The sequence below is a fragment of the Cylas formicarius genome, unplaced genomic scaffold, assembly GCF_029955315.1.
Source record: "Cylas formicarius isolate icCylForm1 unplaced genomic scaffold, icCylForm1.1 PGA_scaffold_1__22_contigs__length_36826433, whole genome shotgun sequence".
Lineage (NCBI taxonomy): Eukaryota > Metazoa > Arthropoda > Insecta > Coleoptera > Brentidae > Cylas > Cylas formicarius.
In genome coordinates this window covers 31,994,785-32,021,760 of record NW_026844264.1, presented here as the reverse complement: position 1 = coordinate 32,021,760, position 26,976 = coordinate 31,994,785, and the positions used below count along the sequence as shown (strand labels likewise).

The 26,976-nt window shown below is 32.7% G+C and overlaps 1 protein-coding gene across 3 annotated transcripts; it reads right to left on the bottom strand.

Annotated features, from left to right (window-relative positions):
* Positions 1-1,654: 1,654 nt before the first annotated feature.
* Positions 1,655-26,619, bottom strand: LOC132696623 (uncharacterized). 3 transcript variants are annotated; one of them, XM_060661561.1, is made up of 13 exons: positions 26,545-26,619; positions 18,251-19,679; positions 12,027-12,112; positions 11,762-11,974; positions 11,544-11,708; positions 8,786-8,855; positions 5,588-5,676; positions 5,392-5,527; positions 4,582-4,746; positions 4,366-4,518; positions 2,867-3,019; positions 2,212-2,383; positions 1,655-2,152 (listed from the first exon to the last, which is right to left on the bottom strand). In XM_060661561.1, exons 2-13 carry the CDS (start codon positions 19,658-19,660, stop codon positions 1,911-1,913), a joined length of 3,054 nt encoding a protein of 1,017 aa, XP_060517544.1. In that variant the 5' UTR covers positions 19,661-19,679; positions 26,545-26,619; the 3' UTR covers positions 1,655-1,910. The 3 variants fall into 3 exon arrangements, with proteins under 3 accessions (XP_060517544.1, XP_060517543.1, XP_060517542.1); XM_060661560.1 differs by lacking the exon at positions 26,545-26,619 and adding an exon at positions 26,375-26,478; XM_060661559.1 differs by lacking the exon at positions 26,545-26,619 and adding an exon at positions 26,375-26,475 and having other exon boundaries at positions 18,251-19,751.
* Between the last annotated feature and the right edge of the window lie 357 nt (positions 26,620-26,976).

Below are 26,976 nucleotides of genomic sequence, written 5' to 3'. Positions count from 1 at the left end.
CTTATATTTCTGCCCTCGTAATTTCACACCCTCGGAAAGGGTGCCGGCGACGAAAGAATGTTCACCACGCGTCGCGACCATTCTCGATCCGCCACCACCCGGTTTGTTTAAAAGACAAATTTCACGGATCCCTAAGCAAATTGTGGTATTTACGCTCAGCCATTTGCTAATAGCCGTCAAAGTCACGGGCACTTTAACTAAGTTTGGAGTTAGTTCCCATGCATAAGATCGATGAGTGGCACTTTTTTTTTCAAAATTTATTATTATTATTATTATTATTAGGACAATGTGGTACTGATTTTTTTTCAAAATTTATTAATGTTTTACAATAAAATAAATATATAAAATCTTTCATGTGGAATTAGAATCTACATATTATGATATGTTTAAAGCCCAATACTGCGTCTTATTCAGTCAAATTTCGTTTAACTCCGAAAAAGTATCAATTAAATCATCGAAATCATCAAATATCAACATCCATATGAAAAATTGCCAAGGAATTTCTTTTATTCATCTGTCGTTTTCAAACAGCATCAAATTAAAATAAAAACAATGTATTTTGTCAAAATAAATAAGAACTAAAAGTTCAGATTTTCACGAAATTATATATTATGACATGACAATTGTTTCGACAACACCGAGTCTTTATCAAATGTAATATTTACAAACTACCTGCTACTATATATACCGAAAAATGACCATAAAACCTTAATTAATATTGTTGCGGGAATTTAAGTTCAACAAAGGAGAGATATTTAAATCTAATTGATCGTTAACATTTGAATGTGTCATTTTCTTAATCTCCATGGCTTCCAATAAATTTAATTTTCTACATTTTGTGGCTGTGTGTAATATATCAAAATTGTCGTCAAAAATGTGTTTTTCTGTGTTTAAGTGTGTAGCATAGTTAGAATCTAGACTATTGTTTTTAAACGCTCTTATATGTTCGTTAATGCGTTTCTTGAAAGATCTACCTGTTTGTCCAATATAAGTTTTAGGACAAGATCCACATTTCAACCTGTAGACACCTGATTTTTGGGATTTTGGACATTTAATTTAATAAATAAATTTAAAAAAACAAAGAGAAATGAGAAAAACCATCCTAACGGACGTAGAATGACCTCCCGAATTCAAAAATGCAAAAAAAAGTTTTAGAGTGTTCACACTTTCTTGTGTCATCGGTATTTTGGTGTTACAGAAACATACATTTTGAATATTTATTGTATTCGTTAATTTAGAACGTATTAGCTAGTGCCCTTCATATAAACTGATACACCTTGTATATCCTAAAGCTATTTTCTCTGGTAGTTTAAATTAGTAATTTTCGTAAAAAGACCTTGTTTACTTTTTCAAAAATATGAAAACTTACTGCATCAATCAACCTAACCTTAAAATACCGGCAATTTAAACTGACCAATGCATTTTTTATATTATTCTTCCCTATCATTGTAAATTACAGAAATCCAAGCCCGGTTACTTAAAAAAAAATCAAAATTACTGGATAAAACAACTTAACTTTAAAATGCCGCCTGTGTTCTGTTTTATTTAAACTGACCAATGGAATTTCTTCGCACTTATTTCCCCAAAATTGCTGGGAGTCCGGCATTTTGGATAGCTCGAAATGTCATCGGATTTAGGAGAAAAAAATAACCGCAAATGATTACAGAAATCGATTTTAATATTACGTTATTAAATGGATACATGTAGTTAGTTTATTTACAAGTAACAACATTATGAACAGTTCGCAGACAGGGTTTTCACGCGTCGATATTTTGTACAATATTAGAACAAAATAAGATCGAGACAAATTAATCTCCTATGTTAATACACCTGAATACAAAATTTTCCTTATTAGTTCGACAGACACGCCCGTTCCGTCCTGCTACAGGATGTTAAACGCCACCCAACTATCACGAAGGTACAATCTCGACGTATGTCGCAGGAAAAATGCCTACGCTACCGTTGCACTCTCCCAGCCACCAGCCGTCATCCTGCTGCCTGTACACTTGCAGGACGTCACCAGGCTTTAGCGACAACTCGTCGGGTAAATTGGGGGTGTAGGCGTAGATCGCCCGACACCTCGCAATCGGGTGTACCGGGTTTTCCGCTTCTGCGGGATTTCCGGAACTGCTGCATTGAGAGGAGAATTCATCTGGAAAACGAAAACGACGTAAACCGTTGTCTCTAATTTGACGGGCACAACGCGTCTACCGAAATCCGAAGAGTCGAGTTGATTCGAATTTCCGTCCGCAGCTCCTCTGTCGTTCCAATCGCCGTCGTCCGCCTCGTTCAAATGCGGATCCGAATGGTCCGACTTTAAAGACTTCTCACTCATCGGACTACGATCCGTTTCGATAAATTCTTCCCTAAGCCATTGCGGAACCTGCAAATACAGCGAAAACGCCCTATAGCAAAACCCTATATAATGCGAAACTGTGTTATCATCCAGTATAATACGACCAAAAATATAGCGCACTTATTCCTTTGACGTTTTGAGTATTTTACAGTACCTTCGCAATACCCTGGTAAAGTTCATCCCAACAGATGTTCATTCTGCATTAATCCTGAGGTGGACCGTAACGAATATTTGTTGAAAATTGAAATTTTTATTTGAAACGTAAATGTATCGTTCTTAAGAATTCAATCTAAATTGTAATATGTACGTATATATTACGGAGCTATTTGACTGTGACCTTTCGAGTAAATAAGTATTTATGTACCTGATTCTCGAGGTTTGATCTTTTTTGTCAAAAGCCGATGACTCATTATAACGAAAAAATTTCGCTATATAGAGTTTCGACTGTATATCCATCAAATAATTTTTGGCTGACACCAAGTGATTGGTGATGGTTATTATCATAATCACCTTTAACACGCTTTGCTGTAGGCCGGATTTGTCTCTCGTGATTGTTATGTGGGGCGCGAGTGGATGACCCGCTCTTGGTCTACTGTCGAGCTCCGCCAGAGCGCTTTGGACTTTGTAGCGCGCTCCTTCGAGGTAGGTGAGCATTGACTTCATCTAGAAGGTGTTAAGTTTACTAAAAATCTTTTTTGACAACACCTAATTTGGACAATATGTAATTTGGACAACATATAATATATTAATTTTCGATTTTTGATGATCAATTTTTTCAACGCTGAAAATAAAAGTAAGCACTCTCACGTATCAAATTATATCTGTTTAATAGCAGTGTTAATAAAAGAGGTAAAAAAAAGTGTAAGAAGCAAAACTTCAGTCATCAATTTAGCAGAAAGTGAGTGTCATAGAGATAGTCCATTTCACGTACGTCATCAAGTGCCTTACTTTTTTTCAACAATTTTGAAAGTTCAAAGAAAAGACCACGTGTCACTTAAAAGAGAACCTTCCCCGTTTGCCAAGCTTTAAAAGATGTTTTGCATGTAAAATGGGGTAAGGATACCAAATCTGCGATTCTAGACGGTGATATCTATCAAATGTCAAAGATAGGACGATCGTCGTACATCTCTCTGCGCAGATCTTTTCCATTCTAAATTCAAAAATATATAAGGTTTTTGTAGATTATTTACAAACCTTCTTTTGGCGAAAAGTCAGCAAGTTCAGTTCATCAAAAACCGACGCAGGAGGAATCCAGAAAATTTCTAAATTATTACAATAACCCGTGAGACTCTTTTAAAAAAATTAATGGTTTTTGTATTTAAAAATCGAAATTTGTTTGTTTTCTGTTCGAAACAACGAATAAAGGAATAAATTAAAAAATAATAACTTACAAATAAATGTGGCATTGTAAATACTCTAAAATATTTTATCTCCAATGGCTTTAAAAAACTAACTAGAACTAACCAAAAACTATTCACTAAAATGAGAGACGGTTTAGAGAATTTAAGTTGAAATTATTCATAAGGTCTAATACAAATATAGTGTCGTATCTTTGACATTTTACAGGTATCATAATTCTTAATCACCGAATAGGCTACCTGATGTCTTATACAATTTGCAAGTAGGGGACATTATATTTCGGGTGAAACAATTAAAATGATTCTTGGCTATTAGCGAACTAAACTACAACTTTATATCTTTAAATTAAGAATTGAAAAAAAAAACTTCATGGAGCTAAAAATATTCAATTACATCGAAAATCAAGACGTCAACGTAGCTTAGACATTTGGCACATTCTGACATTATTCTGAATCGAAGCTGCTTTAGGTTACTCTCCCAAATTTACATGGAAAACTTAATTAAAGGTTTGAAAATAGCGGGATAATATTTCAATTAAAATGATGTCGCTGTACATCACTTTGAAATAAGAATTATCTTTTTTTTACTGGAATGGTATATTGTATTGCGGCTAGCAGGAAAAACTACAAAATATTCGAATTTCTACTTACATGGTACATTTTTTCGGTGACACTCTGTTGGGAATCTTCATTGCCGAAACTTGGGGTTTGCTTTATGGCGTTTGAGAATTTTTCCAATCCGTTTTTGGATTTCCTTTCCCTTTCTATGTCCTGCCGAATGAGGTGCAACAGTTTGACCAGAGCCTGTGGGTTGAAAACGTACAATTACTTTCATTCTTTCAATGGGTTTTAGTTTTGGCATAATACCTGTTTTCTTCTCTCCCTGTTCATCGCCAACGTGATATGTTCGCAATAGAAATCTGGTAGGAGTTGTTCCGAAACCTGCTGCGATGTTTGCCTCAAATTCTGAAAGGTTATTAGGTCCCTCGAAGGATCGGCGTGAGTTGCCGGCGCTTTCAGTCTTTCAGTTGCCTGGTTTGTAATCACCCAATAAAAATATTACAAGTGGCAAAGTTTCAACCATCTATTACCCCCACATTTTGAAAAAATCATGTAAATTTAATTTCTTCCATTCGTCCAATCATGGGAACGTTAGAACCATATAGGTATTGGAGATTCAGGGACCCTGCCGATGCTGATAAAACAAGAACTTATGCAGCAACTATGAATACAAATTTTGAGAAAGTTCATTAAACACGCGCATGCGCGAGATTTAAGATTTCGTTTTAACTTAACTAACCGAAACTGACCAATGACCTTGCGGCATTTAACAAACAACATGGCCGGTGATAGATCATTAATAAGTTGGACGCGGCATGAATTTTCGCAAAATATGCCCAGATCTCGTTAAATTTTCTGTGAAAATGAATTAAGTGTGTGGAAATTTCTGTTTACAAAGATAATGGTGCAGGTTAGTGGACATTTGCAGAAAATCATCATCATCATCTTCACTATGAAAATATCAATGCCGCATCAATTTTTACCATAGTAGGGCCCCTACATTATCTAATATCTATATGGTTAAAACCAAAGAGCAAGCAAACGAGCGAAAAATTGTTGTTTATGTTAAATAGCGATAACGTTTGATAAAGTTTCACTTTTTACTTCTTTGCTTACCTCGATAAGTCTGGGGCCAAATTCGGCATTGTGCTTTAAATACGACGATAACGCCACTTTTAAATGATTCAGTCTCTCCTCTTCCAACGATTGGAATGTGCTCACACCGCGAAGAACGGCCGACTCCCATTCCAATCTAATAAAAAAGTTGCTAAGTACTGCTGAAATGTTTTTTTTTTGCGCAACAGTTTCTCACCTCGCTCTCTCGGCCCTCACGCAAAGAGTGTAATATTCGATGTCTGCTTTTTTTACCGCGTCCTCGGCTTTCTTTTTCTTTCCCTCCAGCTGAAAAATATAAAAATGTATGTAACCGTCATGTAACTTTAAAATGGGAGCTTTTAAATTAAATTAATTAAATTTTTAATTAAGTTACATTAAATTAATTAAATATTCCCTAATTAAATTTGATGTTTGACGAAAAAAGACTAAAAAAGAATAGAATAAATAACAACTAAAAGTTCAGATTTTCATACCATGAAATTCGAACGTTTAGTTCTTATTTATTTTGAAAAATGGATTTTTATTAAGTAAAAGCGACCTCAGTTCAATATTTAATGCTAAGCTTAAGTCGAGTGTTTCTGTTTAACGCTTTTTTACCTACAAATTTAAGATATAGTGGTAGGGTAATTGCTATAAATTAAATCGCTCTAACGTTTAAAGGATGTAATCGGTTTTGACAAACTTGATCTCGTTAGAAAACGCATCTCTTGATCAACCCAACCCAATTTAACTGTCACACGCCTAGTTGTTAGTGATGATGCTAGAGGCCGATTTTTGGTACAACAGCAAAAATTGCAACCTACCCTCTATAACATTAATACCTCAATATGCTGCTGAAAATCGTATTTCGCCATCTTATTAGTATATAATATCAAAGAAATAAAATTTAGTTTTTTTTTTAATTTTAAATTTTATTTTTTTTTTAGTTTTGAAAGACGCTAATTATAATAATATTTCCAATATTCCAATAACAATTATTTATTGCAATATAAAGTTTCCCCAACACATAACACTTAACATGAAAATATTTTTGCAAATCGATATAACTAACAGGTTACAAAACAATACAATACAATTCGTGGCGAAAATAGTTTTCCTATATTATGGACTATATATTAATCAAAATTATTTTTTGTTTTAAATATTATAACATTTTTTAAGGTTTTAATTTTTTTTTTTTTAATTTTCATCTGTAACTACTAGACTGGACTAGGAAGAGCGTTCTGTCTATATGAGGTTCTGCCCTTGCTTCTTGAACGTATTTTAGTTAGTTATTTTTTAAGAGTCATCTTTCGTGATTTCAACTTTATTTACATTTTGCATAGAGGCTAATCCTATAAGTTTATTAAAACAAACGCGCTGCGCCGACTTACACGCACAAATTCCGGAAAAAATAGCTGATAATTTTATACGTCAAATTTCTTTTAACTTGGTACTTTGCAATATGTACATGACACACTGCATCTTGTCCACCAGGCTTAAGAGGTGCAAACCGAATGAATTTTAAAGAACGCGTAACAATAATAGGCAGAGACTATACCCAGCGTGGTACTAGGTGTAGAACCAAGTTATAATATTATTGAACTTAGGTGGCTTTTACTTGATGAAAATCCATTTATCAAAATAAATAAGAACTAAAAGTTCAGATTCAGTTCAGTCTTTATCAAATGTTATATTATTGATTAGTATATTATTTTTTATTATATATCTTATAAAAAGTATATACAGTCATTATTTTGTGCTTGTCTCGTGATATTTGGTGCTGCTTTGTGCAAGTATTTTTGATTTTTTGCGGCAAATCTTACCGCTAATTTTATATACAAATGATTAATTTGTAATACTTGGGCATCATTAAATAAATCTATACTATTAGATCGATATTTATAGTTATTTATTTGTTTTTATTCAAGACTCAATGATCACGTTTCATAAATTTCAAATCATGAAAGTATTCCGGATTCATTTTTGAGTAACGATAAACATATGACAATAGACAATAAAATTATACGAGTGAAATATTTTGTACTCGTTTTCAAACAATCTTATCAAAGGAACACCCCGTAGCATTTCTTTAATTACCTTTCGCAATGGAGAACGTACCCAGCAGCTTAGCAGCAACGATTTTTGCTTTTGCGGAATTATTTTGACTAAAGCAAATGCCGAGGTAATAATAAACAGCGCTCAAATTGTACATAATTCTTAACTGGCGCAATCGAAATCGCTAGAATTGTATATCTTGATAAATTATATAGTCGTTCGATAATTTACAATACGCAGATGGTTATTGCACTTTCTACAACATTTGTGTGAATGCAAAGTTTCAAACGTTCAGAGACTACAGATTTTCCGTTTAAATTAAACATAATTTATAATATTTTCACACACAATGCGTTTTCATTTTTCATTGCGCCTTTTGCTGACCTTGACTTTCTTTCTTAAAATGGAGTTTACCGATATATAAAATTATGAGTCTGTGTGAAGCGACGTGTCTAATTTACAGACTTTAATATTTAAATTGCCAGAAATAAAATACAAAAGTTGGAGGTTTTTAAAAATATTGATTTTGCATACCGCATCATTTTCATTTTTTAAATGGTATATGCTTAACAAAAGATTATAGCCGTCCATAGATCAAATCTTCAGTGTAACAAGAATATGCGTGGATTATTAGAATCAACGAAGGACCCAACATGATAGGTTACTGTTATCTTTGTCTTTGCGACAAGCAACAAGCGTCTCGTTTCCGTTTTTCGTTATCTGTATATGCAAATTCAAAAACGCTACAAAGATGATGGCTCAGGAAAATTCTAAAATATCCTAAAGATAAACTTCAATATATCAAAAAGGGTCCTCGTTTAATTATTTGTCGACTGTAAAATTTCACGAAAATTAATACATATTACATATAATCCTCAGCTTTTTCAAGAAATGATGGAAAAGCTCTTATTTGAGAAAAAAATTAAGATTTGAAAAAATTAGATTTTCTTTCGTTTGCAAGCAGACTGGTTATGCCATCAAAGGTTAGTTCAAAAAACGAAGAAATTCGTCGGTGGTGTTGTATAGGGTGTTCCAATTTAAATATGTCAATTTTTTTTTCAGTTTTTACAGCTGAGAATATCCAAAAAAAGTCATATAAATGTCTAGCTGCAAATGCTTTCTTTGGTAGAATAACCGAGGCATAAAACTCTTATTTAACATCTTAAAACTTTTTTCTGTTTTTTTTTTCTTCAGTAATATGCCCGCCCGTGAGAGGTCGGCATTTTCAATAATAATATATTACCATGTTTGCTTTGCAATGTTATCAGACCGAATTTGTCACGTTCTTCGTGAAACCGCAATTAGTAATACACACTCGAAATACCCGTTAAATAATTGACTTTCGGTATCGACTAACCTTTGCGTTTTCCTTATCCACGGAATTCTGCCGCTGCGCTAAATGAATCAGGCTCGTGCTTTTCGATAATCTGAAAAAGAAAATGCTGTATCAAATATTCGAGCTTAGTAGCATTATTTAGCGATTTTTGGCAAATTGAAGAAGACGGATGAAATAATTTGAAACCAAAAAAGGAGAAACAAAAAATTAAAACTATTAAGCTAAGTTGTTCAGAAGAAGGCTTAGGAAATTAATAAACTTTGAACAATTGGAAACACATGTAGCATTTTGTATATATATATATATATATATATATATATATATATATATATATATATATATATATATATATATATATATATATATATATATATATATATATATATATATATATATATTGGGCTTTAATATATTACTCTCCTTAAAATAATTAGTAATTACTATTCTTATATAATATCTTACGTGGTATGTAACTAATTAATAATTTATTATATGACTAATCCTAAAGTTTATTAGCAGCACCCACGTAATAGATAGTTAAGAATTGTAATTAAATGAATGTTTTTTTATTGTATAAGATATCAATTGCAATTACTACTATGGTTCAATTAATTTCATTTTCAATTCATTTAATTTCACATAGAGTGTGAAGGCACTAGAAATAAGCAGTGACGTCAAGCAAGACGTCATCGGTTTCTGGTCAAAAGAATTGCTTATCTCTGTTAGAACCAGCTATTCTGTTCGAGCTTACCCTTTCACGTACAGCTCTACATTCTTTAGAAACAATTTTCGAGCTGGCGATAATTCTACCTCTATATTATTAGGTATTATTTTTCAATTTTCTAGAAGTAATTAAGCATTGATTATTATGATCATCATAAAACGTGCTCTTATCTTTAAGTAATTTATTTATGTATTTACTTCGGTACACAACATTACATTTACAAAAATTACAATTTACAAAAAAATTAAACAAATAAGAAAAAAATAATAGGAAATCAAAGTATGATTAATTATTTTGGGTACCATTATATCGTCCTTGGTCAACTTTTTTTTTATTATTTATATTAATGAACTTTTTAAGGTGATGGGTGGGGTAAGCGCTATATTTGCAGAAGATTCCTGTTTTTACTATGGGGCTGATACTTGGGAACATTAAAAAGACAAAATACAAGGTAATTTTATAGAATACATAAAATGGTTTAACAACAACAAACTTAGCATAAACTTCACAAAAACTGTTTTATGCCTTTTAGTTCGTATAACAATAAATTACCACTATGATTCCCTTACATTTCAAGTAAACTCGAGTACCTTTGACATCAAATCTTACAATAAATCACAGAATCTTGGAGTAATTTTTGGAAGTCATTTGAGATGGGACCACCACTTCGAATATATCACAAATAAACTTCATTTAGACCAACTTAAACAAACAGAACAAACAGATATTTCACAAAAAGGGATTTTAAAAATTATTTATAAAAGGAATACCTATTATCCAACAATACAAATGTTTAATGAATTTGGTATGCACGATGCGAACAAATCTATTTTCAAAATATTGCAGTCGAAATTTTTTAAAAAAAAATTCCTGATCATAATTTCAAATTTATTAATTTGATTCACTTATGCATTATTTGCTTCTGATTCTTTACTAGTTTTTGTATCTACATTTTCTGTGTATTCTTACTAGATTAAAATTAGTAATCTAAGAGTTATTATTGTTTTTACTAAAGACAAAATATAGAATTATTAATGTTTTTTCCTTTTTTTTTTCAGATTTTTTTTTTGGTTCTAGGAAGCTTGTTCAAGTTGTCTAAATAGTTTATAATTTAGCTAATAGTATCCTGGGAATAGATTCAGTATGTATAGTCTTTTTTTCCACCTGCGAGGTTACTCTAGTGGAATGAAAACTTTATCTATTGTCTTCATGGGATGTATTGAACTTATCTTATAACATTGTATTTGTATTTTGTAATAAAATTTTGTACTATATAATAAAAATAATAATAATAATAATCGATCATCAACGTTAAATCATAGAAAAACATCCACAGTTAGTTTTCTAATAGAATTAAAAGTGAAATATACGACTAAAGTAGTGATTGTAGTTCCTTGGAATTTGAGTTTTTGGCATTTAAAAAATATAAAATAAAAATAATCAACGCAAATTAAAAAATAAATAATTACAAAGTACAGCTAAAAGCTCTTGTACAAAGTGAAATAGAGACAGTGTCCAAATAGTAGACGATAATATTTTATTCAGTTATTCCACTCCCTAAAATAGACATAAAAATTGAAATACTAGGAGATTGTCATTATTTTGATTTAAATTACAAAACTTTTCGGGCAGTTGTATCATTATCAAAAATAGACGAGTCTGAACTATTATGGACTTTCTCTTAACTAAAGTATTAGCTACCACCTACTAGTCAAAGTTCCTATAAAAGAGGGTTCACAGCTTTTTGATTTTGAAGAAATAACTTAATCGAGGTGAGGACCCAATCGGGATTTTGAGTCAATAATTTCCAACCTATAAGTATTAGGAAATTCAAATGTTTTCATTATTTTTACATATAATGTGCAAAAATCTGTATTTTCAGGCTTAGACCGTGTGATTAAAATATTCCGGACACCAATATCCTTTTTAAAAGTCAGTCATATATGTTTTAAATTTTTTGTACTTTTAGACCAAACTTTAGGCTAACTTAAATTAAATGATCTATCAACAAGAGTTCCATTCTAGTCATTCCTTGTTAGAAAAAGTATTGCTTACGTTTGTTTTCCATATTTACTCGTATCGATAATGGCGGCGTCTTGCAGTTTTTCATTGTCCCTCGCGCAGGAGTGACTGTGCTTCTTTCCCTTGGCTTCAGCGGCCCTCCAATCTCCCAACAATCTAGCAGCTTTTTCCACGGCTGCCTCGCACTGTTTCCTGGTTCTACAACAACAGTAAATCATATATGTTGCTCTTGGGAACCATCCGAAGAGTACCTGTGTTGATTTTCAGTGAGATTCCTTAGCGGTTTCGCGGTTTCCTCCAAGAGCGCGGTACCAACGATCCTGTGAGCTTCCGCTTTATTTTCCAACTCGTTTGCCACCGCTTTCCAGGCTTCGTTTATGCCACCGACGCCGTCCCTACACGCCCTCGAAAGTTTGTTGCTCAGTTTCGACAAGTTTTTCGCGTACTGGGTCTCAGCGTCCGCTCTGTGAAAACGTCAGCGATCCAAGGCGCGCAAAGAAGCTTTAAATACGTTACCTCTCCTGCAGAATCGTGGCCAATTCCTTGCAGAAGTCGCCGCCCTGCTTCACATATCTGCGCAAGTCTTCAAACCCGTTTTGACCCTGCAATAAATCCTTGATATTTAGGACTTAGCTTCAGCGCACTGCAGAACAGTTGTGACGGTATAAAAGCCTTTTTTTTATATCCCCAATCAATTCGAAACAAACGGCGAACGCGGTTACCGCTATTAACACAAATTGTGACGTTAAATTAGCCGATTAGTGAAGCGCAAAAGAAAAAGTGAATTACCAGAGCATAACCGGACAAGTCCCAATTAGAATTATTCGTACCATCTGTGCACTGTGCCATTCTGAACGACGTAAACCAGGTTACGGCATATCTACTATATGGATGCAACAAACATCGAATATAAAATGGATATTGTTGCTACCAAATCATTTAAAAATTTCGCGATTATTTTTTCCTATTAAAAAATAAGAGAACACAATTTCTTCGTTGCAGAAACACGCGGTGTTGTGTTGAATGTTAAGAATTCTTCTTAAAATGAATTAGGGGAGTAATTTTTAAAATTCAAATGAAAAATAAATAAATAAAGATGACTTTTAAGTTTTATCAAAAAGTATTTATTTATTTATCAAAATTAATGTTGTCCCCTTCAAAGTAAACCCCTAACATATAATACACTGGTGGTAACATTTTTTCTAATCCTTGAAGGACTTCCTAGTATAGCGTTGCGTTCTTCCAGAGAATTTTTTTTATCTCTTCAATCGTTCCAAACCTCTTTCTGTCATGGGTTTCTTGAGTTTTGGAAACAGGAAAAAGTGGCGGGGGACTATACCCGGTGAAGAATATGGTAGGTGAGGCATGATTCTGGTTTTGTTTTTGGTCAAAAAGTTAGACACAAGCAACGTTCAGTGAGTACGATAATCAAAGAAAACAGTAGGCAAAACCTTGACATTTGATCAAACTTGACGTGCTTTTTTCGGTCTTGGCGATTCTGGTTGCTTCCATTTGGACGACTGATGACTCGTCACCAGTTATGACCTTTTCGAGCATATCATCATTGACGTCGTTTAATAACTCTTGAGCGATGCTGCTTCAACGATCCTTTTGTTTGAAATTATTCAGTCCAAAACTTCGGAAAAAATTGCATGACACCAGGCAACTTTTTTTTGCTCAAAGTAGATTCACCATATGCGGTTATCAATATTTCAAGTGTTTTGCAGCACTGTATTCCATTTTTTACACAAAATTTCATGCAAAATGTTTTTGACACACAAAACACGTCTAACGCTTCTGTGAAAACGTGCAAACTGGTTGTAACTATGAACATATGTTAAGGACGTGTGTACCAACATAACAAAAAAAAAATCGAAGATCTAATGAACGAAGCCCGCCCAATTGGAAAAGTCACCTTACTTTTTGAACACACCTTGTATTTAGTAAAAGAGATGTGTGGTTCAGTTAAATTTTAAAAATTACTTATTACGACGTAATGATACTCAATTGCTGGAAGAATTATACCCAGGCTTCCACAGACGACCTGTGGAAGTTTCTTACATGAGTCAACAATATTTTTAAATAACATATCGCAGGAAACCGAACTGCGTTATACCAAATCAGTGAATAGCCCGATTCTAAACTTCTTTCTCCTATAGACCGAACAAAACTGTTTAACTAGGTACCGGCCGGTAATAGGAAATTACCCTCTACATCCTTATTCTCTATGTTCTACTTAGTTAACTGCTTATTTAATATTTAACTGCTGCAGTAGTATTTACATACTGCATTTTATTTAATTTTTAAAATCAGCTACCTATTTGACAACTGCTAATTTTTTATAGGTTAAAAATTACTGCAATTTAAAAAATCTTTGACTTACCATAAATATTTAAGAAAAAAGAAAGGTCGAAGAAGATCCAAAACGGAAAAATGAGAAGAAAAGAAGGGTTGTGTTTGTATGTTAAAATTACCCAAAACTAACCAAACCAAATCAGAAATTTTACGTATTTTCCAAATATCAATATGCATACTTTTAAAACCACACTTGACATTTCGCCAGGATAAGTTTGTGGACAATAGGACAAAAATAATCATAAAAATTTAAATTAAGTTAAGAGTGTGCTCTGGCATTTATTTTACTAGAATGGTATTGGACCTGTGGAAGACAGATCAGCACTTAAGAACACGTGTTCAAGACAGACATCGCAGACTATGCCAGTTCCAAGACCGTTTTTTATTAGTCTCTGCTTTCAGGCAACAGCTGCTACAGGAAGCAGATAGACTGCAGAGTATCGTAGGCTAAGGTACAGAACACATGGATTGGGCTGATGAAGACTGGGAAAGAGTTCTTTGGTCAGATGTTGCTCATATTGTACAAAATTATCTTAATGAGGTTAGAATTGAAACCACAGAATGGACACCAACCAGTCCTGATCTTAACCCAATAGAGAATGTTTGGAACATGATCTACAGAAGTTATCAGGAACTACCTAACCTGCATAAAACTTACCGGAGATATTGTTTAAATATGGAATAATTCAAAATAATTATTTTTAACTAAAGTTAATTTTGTGATTTTTTGAATTTGCTTGTTTTTTTGTATTGTGAAATAAAAAATATTTTTCCAAATATAGTAGTGATGCGTTAATTTAACTGGCCAAGACAAGCAGACAAAGGAATATTATAAAATATATTTTATTTAAAATAAGCAACTTATAACATTTATGATATTTTCTACACAGGCACAGGCAACTAGAAGCCGGAATAAAAAATCTGACGCAATCGAACCGAATGTAAAAAATAAATTGACATCGATAATAACAATAATTACAGTTGCGTGGTGTGTATAACTTGACAGAAACAGGTTATTTCATTTAGAAAAATACATCCGGAGCTTCAGCCGGGAAAGCTATGTTTACCTCGGTGAAATAAGGAAATGCTTACAACGTATGATATTTTTCCACTATTTGTATATAGTTAACAGAGGCAATTTCAGATTTATCGTAGATTGTAAAAAATCAAAGGTTTTACTTTACGAGCTTTTAACGGCGCAGTTTGCTAAAACAATTTACACGCCGTACGTTTCGAAAACTGCACATTTACTTACTTAAAAGTCACGAATTTATTTTCGAACCCCGCGTATCATTTGCCTACGTTGAAAACAAAATAGTAAAATCTATCTATAAGATTATTTTATTTCTGTTTATCCGCTTGGCAAACAATCAAAAACATAATCCAAAAATATCGTCAAAAATTAAACTCACTTTTGATAATAGTCACGTTTATTAACAAAGTAAACTACTTTGGAACTTTTCGCTTAGTCGATGGAAAGGAAAGAAAAAAAAACAATCAACTCTCTTAATTGAATTACTTAATTAAAGCGCTGCAGTAATGACCCCCTTCACCCAAAAAGATAAATAAATTACACCCATTGTTTTGTTGACAAAAGTAAATTGAATCACTTAACTCCTTGACTTACTTAATTACTCTTGTCATGATCTGATTGACCCATGAGTAAAATTTGAACTTCCCGCCTACAAAATTTATAGCTTTGAAAGTTTAGAATTTAATGCGGATAATCTTTTAATTCACGACCCGGGCACCGAGAACTTCATCGATTTGCGTAAATCCGTCGCCATGATTTTTGCTAAGTTTACTTCACTGTGCACAAAATATATATCTTCAAAACTGAATAAATCTAATCTTGTTTCTTTCCGTTAAGCAGTTAATTAAGTATACACTATCAACTGACAAATTGTGATGTACACATAATTTACATATATCAAATAATTCGCGTAATTTATTCTCGAATTTTTATAACATTTTATATTATTTTAATTGTACACTGTAATCACAAAAACTATATAATTGAAATATCAGAAATAGGGAGACTGTAACTAAAAATAAATTTAATAATATTATCGCGACAAATGCCAGAGAAACAATTTTTAGAATTATTGAAAAATGGGTCAAATTATGTTGAAAAATAATTTTTGAACTTTGAACCACTTCAATTCGTTTAATCGAATTTTTACAAAAAAAAAACAAGACAAACGATAAAAATGGGATTAAATAAACAACAGAAGATTTTAACAAGAATGTACAGGAGACATTTTTTTTATAGAAAATAAGGCATCGATTTGAAAAAAGTTTGAACTAATTTAACCATTCACGTAAATATCATATCTCTGTATAAAAATTATCACCTTTTTTACAATAAAAAAAATCTTTCACTTGCCGAACTTGTTACCGAAAAAAGGAAGGAAGGGCCACCTCAATCATTTTTTATTTTCAAATATCGAGAAACCCCTGAACCTGGGGTTTTTTAGGAAAAACTTTAGATACCTTAAAAATCGAAATATTCAAATATCCAGATGCCAACCTATCAAGGAAATAAACTGTAGTGGACAGTTATGTTACTATACCTATTGATCAATATTTTGAGTACATTTTTAGTAAAATTTTTAAAGTTAATAACAAGTAATATATCCCCTATGTAATCATGGGGGAAGTCTAAATAATCAGCAACCTAAATAGCATATCTTTATTTAAAAATTATGACATTTTTACTATCATTGTGCTTTTTTCTTTGATATTTTACAAAAATTGTACGTAATGGATGTTATTACTAGTTCTTACAATACAATACAATACAAAAACATTTTTTTCGTCAATCATTTTTTTATTTTCAAATATCGAGAAAACATTTTATTTTAACTTTGGGGGAGCTAAGGAAAATTTCAAACTTTCAAGAATTGTTTCTATCATCCTGTGAAAAAATACATGTCCGGTGGAAAAAATGTCAGTGAGTTTTGCTGCGTTCTGAAGCAAGGGTTTCTTAAGAAAAACTTTAGACCCGTTAAAAATCGAAATATTCGAATATCCAAGTCCCCACCTGTCAAGAAAATACGTAATGAACGCTTACGTTTCAAATCGGAAAATCACAGATTTACAAATTTAAAACGCTATATACTTAAATAACGCATCCCCTATAATAAACAAGCAAAAGCGCGGTTGGAAAAAGATCAATTTTCCGGCGTTCTGAATTTGTAATTTTTTTATATTGCTTTAAATGACTCAAAAGCAGTTTTGGTTTATACAAATTTCACCTCGAATTTCGTTGCCTGATCTACAAAAATTTAAAACAATATACCCATAGGTGGAATTTTTTTTACATTTTTTAGTAACATTTTTAACTTGTTTTATATTTAAAGTTATTGATATGTAAAAAACTTGCAAAAATGCGGATGGAACCTGTTCTGAACCTGTAATCATTTTAGTAACGCTTTAGATATCTTAAAAATAGCTTAAATTTATACAAATTTCTCTTGAATTTTCTTGTGGGTGCCTGATTCAGAATATCCGGGTCAACCTATGCCAACCTATGACGGAAATATGGTGTAGTGGACACCTATGTTTGAACTCGGAAAGTCAGGGATTTCGAACGGGACATTCTTGCGAGACTGTGATCTGTGATGAATTTGTTGGGCCTGTCGATGACAATAGTTTTGTTTTGGCCTTTAGAAGAGCTTTTGAGACTGTCAATAAGGATAGTTTAATAGATAAGCTAGAAAATATTGGTATTCAGCACTTAGCCCTGGATTGCCTAGAATCTTACTTATATCTCGGTGGATCATGGGGTACAACAAGGGACTGTTTTGGGGCCATTATTGTTTCTTCTGTATATTAATGATCTAGCTGAAGTTGTGAAAAACAGCAAAATTACATTATTTGGCGACGATACCATGATATCAATGATGACCTGTATCGAGTGTTTGTATGGTTGTGCAATAATAACCTAAAAAATAAATAAAACCTAAATAATCAAAAAACATGGATTGAGTGCATTGGATCTGGAGAGTGTTAATATTAATATAAATGGCATTGATTTTCAGTATGAGAAACATATAAAATATTTGGGAACTGTATTAGATCCACAATTCGATTCAATTCAAATGACTATAACACTAGAAACCGTACTGATATTATTTTAGTAATGCTTTAGATATTTCAAAAATAGCTTAAGTTTATAAAAATTTCGCTTGTCATTCAACCTATGAAGGAAGAAGCAAAAATTTAACCTACATTTTTTTTGTATTTACATTTAATAATAAGTAACTTTTCCTGTGGAAAACGTGCAGAAATGAAAGTTAAAGCCCGGCACAATCGTTACCAAAACAAAGACACAAGCAACTTCGTAATCTTGCCGATCGAGCCGATGCGTTCTCAAAGCTTACCTCAGGGATAAACAACTTCTTTTTAAAGGCACTCTTGATCGTAGAAAAATCAAACTCTTCCCTCTTATCGTCCGGCGAACCGATATCGTTCGCCATATTGTCCTCGTTCTCACTCAAAACGTCGTGTTTCTCGTTTTGGTCGCTTATATTCAGTTTGTATTCTATATCACTAGCTTGTAGTCGCGGCCTAAACGGGAACCCATCAGATCTGATCCCCGACGAAGGCGAATTGTTGCAGCTGCTATCTGCGTCCGAATTTTCACTACTTTTCTTCCCGTGACTTTTCACGAACATTTTACCGGTGTTCTGGAAAACTTTCTTGCACTTGGTCTTCGAATTTTTGTACATTTCCTCGAAATTGATCGACAACTTTTCGCGATCGCTAAACGCGCCCACCCTCTGCTGCGCCGCCTGTTCCGATAACATGTTGCTAACTCTCGTGCGAAAGTGGTTCCAAGTGTCGACCGCCTTGTTCGGTTTCTTCAGCAATGTGGGCCGCCTGATCCGCAAAGGAAGTCTGCTTCGAGCCTTGCAGTAATCCAAATTTTCCGGATTATCTCGAGAAGTGTCGCCCAGCTGATTCGGTGACGTCACGGCAATCACCTGACTGCAGGATATGTGCTCGATACTCGAACGGTTCGACTCGTTCAATTTCTGAACGTCTTCCGATTCCGGATCGAAGTCGTTTAAAGACTGAGACAGTCTGTGCTTCACTTGAAGCGACCGGGGCACTTTGTAGAAACCTTCGTCTTCGTCCTGAGCACGCAGCACTATGTTCGGATCGCTGCCCGACTTCACCATACCGACCGGCAAATGTTCGTAACTCTTGCGCACCAAAATTTCCGTCTGACTTACGAACTTTTCCGACGGATGACATCTTATTTGCTCCTCACGTAGATCCCCACGCGTCTCCAATTCGATTTCGAACTCGCCCTTCGCAGTGTGCTCGATTAAAACCGGCTCCTCCTCGTTTTCGTAATGGTTTTCATCGGTATTCTTTTCGAAAAACTTAAAACTTATCCTGGGCACGTCATATTCGAACTGGCTATTGTTTTTGCTGATGTTTTTCGAGCCCAAGCTCTCCTCCGCGTCGGTGAATTGCTCCAAGTCGGTGTCGTTTTTGCTCGACCGTTTTTCGATCCCGCTCTCGTTGGCGTCTTCGTAGTGACCATCTTCGCTACACGAACTCGAAGCGCTGTCTATGTAGATGCTCGTCGGCAAACTCCTCGCCTTGTCGAACTCGAGCTGCGCCTCCTGGAGGTCGTAGAAACCCGAGGACCTCTTCGATCCTCTGTCCGGACTCTTGGACGTTTCGTCTTTGGATGGCGATTTTCGGAACATCGATGAGTTGATGTTAGGCACCGTGATCCTCCATTGCTGTTTGGTGATTTTGTCGCAGATCTTTTTCATGTTGTAACGCGCATGGTCGCTGCGGAAACGAGAACGCTACGTGTTTCGATACGCGCCGAATATAAAGTCGTCACATTTTGCCCGGTATTAACTAAAAAGGTACGAAGTACGAACAATAATGGCGACCCGGTTCGGTACAATAGACAAGGATGCGAAACCGAGTGCTATTCACAGGTAAATTAGTGCGGGGAAGGTCAACTGCAACGGTTTTATCAAACCGACTCTAATGATGATGTTTAGCAGGAAACGTGATTTTTAAGTTAAATAATATGCAAATCTATCGAACAATCTATATCGACGTCCAAAATTGAACACAATTTAGAACCAGAAATGTTCAGCCTTTCACAGTAATTTAATGATTTATGACCACTGTTTCGGCAACACCGTGCTTTTATCAAATACAAAATGTGACAACATTGCGACACCTAAACAGGTAGTAATAGATTTTTTAATAGCTGGTGTAGGGTTATAACTTTAAATTTAAGAGTGGCTTTCAATAAATTTAGTTTTTCGCTTTTTGATTCATTAAGTAAAATATCAAAATTATCTTCATACTTGTGCATGGTTAGAATCCGAACTTTTATTTTTATACGCCCTTTTATGTCCTCTACTGCGTTTCTTAAATGATCTACCTGTTTGTCTGATATAAATTTTGGGACATGATTCACGTATCAAGTTGTACACTCCGGTTTTTTGAGTTTTTCTTAATTTAGTTTTATTGGTTTTTACAAAGTTCCTATGGTGCTTTTAGTTTTAAAAACAATCTTATGACCAAGTTTCCATAGATGTTTCAAAATTTTCTTGGTAAGTTCTCCGATGTATTTTATTGATTTATAAATTTTTGGTTTCAGTGTTTAATATAGGATAGAGTTCAGAGTTATTTGAAACTGCTTTTAAAAGCTACTTGTTTTATAATATGATTAATATTAATATGATTCAGGACTGCAGTTGTCAGTGCCAGTGAAACAAGCAAAAGCATTACCTACGTATCAATACCACCAGAAAAATCCTTTTTATGATTGAAATTTTCTAAATTGTCCATGAAAATTTCTGCAACTAGTGGACAAAGTGCGTTTCCCATAATTAATCCTTCTTTAGCAATATAAAATTGACCTAATGTCCAAAGTAATTTTGGTTCAAACAAGCTATTAAGCTATCTAGCAAGTCTTATTTTATGATATAGTTGTCTCTGAGTGAGAATATTGTCTACCATGTTTATTACGTCAATTGGTAGGATGCTAGGAAATAGATTTTGAACGTCAAATGAAACTAGAATTGCCTTGGGAGGAATTTTAATATATTTAACCTTGTTAATTAGTTAGAACGAATTTTTGATAACATATCTAGGTTTAAAGGTAATGTGATTTTCTAAAATGTTTATTAATCTTGTTGAGAATTTAACTGATGGTGCTGTTAAATTAGAAACTAAGTGCCTCATTGGCATATCCTATTTGTGTAATTTAAACAGCTGTCATAAATCAATCATTAAATAACTGTTAAAATCTGACCATTTTTGTGTTAAACTAACAAAATTAAAGTTTGTTTTACCGGTAGGTGGAAGCTTATTGTCACGTTTATGCGCCTTTGTATACGACGCGGACATTTTTTAAATGTCTCATTCATGATAAGACACTAGAAAATGTTCAGTGAGTCAGGTGGAATTTTTATGTTTGATAGTGCTAAACGCGTAACGATATACATTTATAAGTTCAGAAGATCGAATAAAGGAAACATTTCCAAAGCTAAGTTTATAAGTGATAATCTGCATTTTTTAAATTTTTTTATAAATACAATGTTGCCAGGTCCACCCGAAAAACAATAATAACTCATGAATTTCAACCACTTATATAAAACGTACTAATTCAAGACCTGTATAGGTCGATAAATGACATTCAATTCTGGGTGGTAATTAAATATGCAGCTTAATTTTGATCAACAATACCATAGTTATTTTTAACACAAAAAGCTCATATAAATATGGGTCCTCAAGGCCTGCGTTTTTGAGATATTGAATTAGATTTTAGTATCTCTAACTTTTCTATGTATATGAATAACATTTATAAGCACAAAAATATTTTTTTTCAATCAATTTTTCCGTAAAACATTAGGAAAGTAGTTGCACTGCTTATGAATTAAATGGAAGTAATAATTTAATGTTTTAAATTTTATACTATTCAATTTAGTAGAACATCTTAGAGACGGCTGCTCATGACTATTTAGACATTTCCTTCATGTAAAAATGAGATGAATGTACTTATTTTTTAAATTCCAAATGATGTACAATACGTACCAAGAATGTATTCACGCACTCCTACAAGTTTAGTTTTGGTTAGTTTTTTTTAGAGACCTCCAAGGAACAATTGTAAATATCAGCATTACGTCAAATATTATTTAGAAAAAAATAAAACTAAAACTTTAACAAAAACGATCTTAAAACTACATATAGAAATATAAGAAATTGAAAAATGAAACTGCTACCTGTAAATCATAGCTTTAAAAAGGTTTTGTTAAAAATTCCTTACTTTTAATTCGCATATAGTGAGTGCAAAACATATTTTTTTTTGTGAGTAAAAAAGGTTAAAATAAAAATTACAATTTTTACAATTACAAAAATTATTTTTTTTTATTTATTGAACTAAATTGATAGAAAAAATTTAGCGTTGGTAATTTCCTAGATAACCCCGGGAATTCAAAAATATTTGAAAACTTTAATATCAATAGTTTAATTAACTTCCTTATTTCGTGAGTTTTAGTTTTTTGGAGGTATATATATATATATATATATATATATATATATATATATATATATATATATATATATATATATATATATATATATATATATATATATATATATATATATATATATATATATATATATATATATATATATATGATGACACTATATTCCGGGATATCATTCATTCGCTCGTTGAACTCCGACTGGAATCCTGCAGACGTTTCGCCAAAATCTCACTTGGCATCTTCAATGCTCGCGCTCCGAAAACACTTCGAACACTGGGGAGCGCGAGCATTCAAGATGCCAAGTGAGATTTTGGCGAAACGTCTGCAGGATTCCAGTCGGATGCAGGATTTGCAGGATTCCAGTCGGAGTTCAACGAGCGAACGGATGATATCCCGGAATATAGTGTCATCACATTTTTTCCATCCGTGAATCAATACGTGAGAATATATATATATATATATATATATATATATATATATATATATATATATATATATATATATATATATATATATATATATATATATATATATATATATATATATATATATATATATATATATATATATATATATATATATATATATATATATATATATATATATATATATATAATATATTTCAATTTATTTGCTTAAACGTTATGTTTGTGTTTTTCTCGGGTTTTCTGGACTTTTTTCTTTCCATCATTATTTTTATTGCACTTGTAAGAGAGATTCATAAATAAATAGAGAAATTAGTTTTGGCTATTTAGAAATTTTAAACGGCTTAATTCAGAACAAGAAAAAATTTGCTTTCAGGTAAATTAAAACCAGCAATCACTCAGAAAATGACATTATAAAAGAAAATGAAAACAGTTACCAAACTTGAACATCCTGTGTCTCAAAAATTATACAGAAATTCGAATGAAAAATTGAACTGCTGCCTTTAAATCACAGATTCAAAAAGTTTTAGTAGAAAAATTCAATACTTTTAATTTCTCTAAAGTGGGTACGAATAGAGTCTTTTTATGAGTAAAAAAAAAACAAAAATTACAGTTCGATGAGAACAAAATAAGTGTTGATGAAGCGCACAAATTTCCAAGATACCCTGAAGAATTCAAAAATTCGTGGAAACTTTAATATCAACAGTTTAATTTTCTGCAATTTCTGTTTAATTAACTTCTTTATTTTATTATATGTAAATATAGGGCTCTGGGAACCTGAGTTTCCAAACAAGGGTTAAAGAAATTCTGTAAAAATATTACTTATATTTTTACATGGAGTTAAAAATATATATATTTTATACGTTTTATTTTATTTGCTTAAACATTTTTTGTTTTTCTCTCGGTTTTTCTTGACTTATTTCTGTCCATATTTCTTCATGGCACTTTACAAGAGATTAGTGTTGGCTATTTAGAAATTTTAAACTGATTAATTCAAAAAAAAAATGCAACATGAAAACAGTTGTCGGTTAAATTTTATTGCAAACACACACAAATATTCAATTCAGTTATTATTTAATTGATTATTTCAAAGTCGATTAGTCATGGTACACCCTATAGAAGACATTCCGAAAAGTACAATTGACGGCGCATTGAAATCGATTAATAACGTAATACATTTTTTCCAAAAACTCTTGATTTATTTGTTTTGTATTGTCGATCGTGCGAGTCACTCTTCCGTTATGTATCGCCGGTATTTTTTTTTCTTAAAGTTACGAGAAATTTTGTTCGAAATTTGTCGTTTTCCTTCATATAATAAATCTAGAACTATATGTTGTTAAAGGCGTGATAAATTTGCGCCATCAAAGCGCCCAGTTTCCGGTTTTCAATCAGCAACGTTGTTGTTATCCTTTTTTGCTCGCTCCGCAATCGGTGTAGATACAAATTTAAATCGTTCTTTTTAGAAAATAATTCGGTTATGCGTTTTTAAATATTAAACTAGATCAAGTTTGTCTTTTTATCAGTGACACGGCGATTTTTTCCTTTAAGGCATTTAAAATGAAACCGATCACTTTCACATTCCAAACCCGATGATTATTAAAGAATGCTGATATTGCTGACAAATAAAGTGAGGAAAAACTTTCGAGCACGCTTAAAACCACGAGGGTTAGAAAGATGGGAGTAATATACAGGGTGGTACTAAATAAACGTAATAGAGAAGATAATTCGTGACAGGATTAGTCAAATGTCGCTTATTATTGAAATGTTTTTAATGTTTTTGTTTTACTGACAAGTCTGTGCCGTACGTTCAATCCTACATTTTGATTCGTTGTAACTACATAGTATGGGAATTTAAACCTTGTCCATAAGTTATTTAAAATTACAAGAATCTTTAATAAAGTACTTACTTTTCCAACTAATTTAGAAAATATAAATAAAAATTAAAAACATATTATAATTATTTTTATTTAATCTATTTTTTTATTATAAAAAAGGTTTTTAGTTTTTTATATATGCATATTTGTGTCACTAAGTAGTAATTACATTAACCATATCTGCTTTATTGAATCTTTTGCATCATTTGGTTTGTTTTTTAAATATTTACGCTCGCTTCACGACGGTGTTGAAATGAAACTTTATCTACAAAGGGGGTGGGGGCGTACATGCTTTACTATAATTAGTTCGCAATTTTGCAATTGATTTACACCCGACAGGCAAGTCATTGAAGTTTGTTTAATGGCGGTATATACTAGATAGCATTGTTTTAAAACTAAGCAATTCTTTTCGACGATAAATTCAAACTCAGAACTTAAATATTTACGTATTTCCAAGGCTTTACCTGTCGCATTTTTACTTGCCTGTGATATTATTTGGTACGTCGCACAATGGGACAAAACCAGAAAAAATAACAAGTTGCATATTTCGTAATTGAAAATTACACGAAGCAGTAAAGTAACCATTCCTTTAAAAATCCCTTCATTAAGTGTTTCTACAACATCTCAAAATTGATTGTTGAAGAAATCGGAATCAAGGCCCCCTGTATATTTATATTCTTTTTGAAAATTTAAACTAAGAAATATGTTTTGCAGGGAGCTTTTTTGAGCGTTTTGCTTTTTTGCTTTATTGAAAATATTTTGGGTTGACTGAACAAGTCCGAAAACCTAATCAACCACATATTTTCAGAACAATCAATCCTATGTCCTGTTTCGGTAAATACATATCTATAAATTTATTCATATTGAATCACCCTGTATATTAATACATCTCACGTCACGTACACGTTATACAAAGCTAATTTAAGGTATTTTTGTTAAAATATTTAATGGTACGTAAACTACGTAATATTTTCAGCATAACATCCTTTTTGCAAATTATTAGAAAAAAAAAGGATGATTTTTTTTCTTTTTGGAACGTTACTACCTGCAGCAGATGGGCAAATACTAAGTCTTAGGCGACCCGAGGATTGCCATTAACTCATAAACATTGCCGGAAACTATTTTTAAATCGACCGGAATTAAAAACAAAAACAGAACTAGTTTACCGATTCTGCTTATTTGCTTTATCCGCTTGCGTTTGTAAACTGAGCAGTCACGTACGCGATCAAGTGATAAAAAGCGTGGCTCAGTAAAATTTCGGTTTTTAATGCTGACAATAAAAAAATCATTAGTAATTTTTCGAAAATTTTTTACTCCATTGAAAGAACGCAGTTTATTTGTGACAATTATTATGTTTTTTATTCTACTTAAGCTAGAAGCAAGTCTTATTGCAATTTTAGATAAAAATATTTAGAATCCAGGTCAAATTCGCCGTTGTTTATTTTGCAAAGCAAAGGTGAAGGTCGCCGTAAAGGTAGAATTTGTTTTGGAATTTCGTGCGATTTGAGTCGGGGGCAAAGCCCCCGACAATGGAAGTTTCCGACGCTTTTTTCAAATTATCACATAATCCTCAGTTTTTTTGTTATCTCGTATGAGGTATTTCGAACGTACAACACACATATATTGAATAGGAATCGTTTGAATTGCTTCATTTCAACATAAACCTATACCTAGGCAAAAAGCAACAACTTCGTATTCAAAAAAAATCGCGGAAAGTCGAATTTTGCGCCACAAAAACGGTCACCACACGCACCAAGCACCTGCACAAATCTCTAGCACGTTGTTCACAAACCACGCGGTAGCGAGCGAGCGCACGTGATCTGCTTTTTTTCTAATTTACCGTGATTTTTCGAAAAAATTTTCGTCGATGCACAAGTCTGAGCCCAACGCGATGCGGTCGTAAGTTATATTAAGGCACTGTGGCGCTATTATTATCACATGTGGAGCTCCTCCTTTGCTAATAACAGATAATATATAGTTCACGGCCGGACACAGTTTGCACGACGCTATAGGTTTTGGATTACACCAAACGCCCGTCCAGGTTTTTCCAACGCAGTTTTCGCTTTCCTTCTGTACCAGATAGTTTTTAAACAAAATAAAAAAAGAAATTACGTTTCTGTTATTAATAAATAAATACATTTATAAATTCTGAAAATAGGCTGAATTAAGAAAAGATACCAAAAAAAAATCGATCAACTTTTTGACATCACAGAGATGCAGACTATTACAAATATAATGTATATATAACGATATTTTATGATGCTCAAAAATG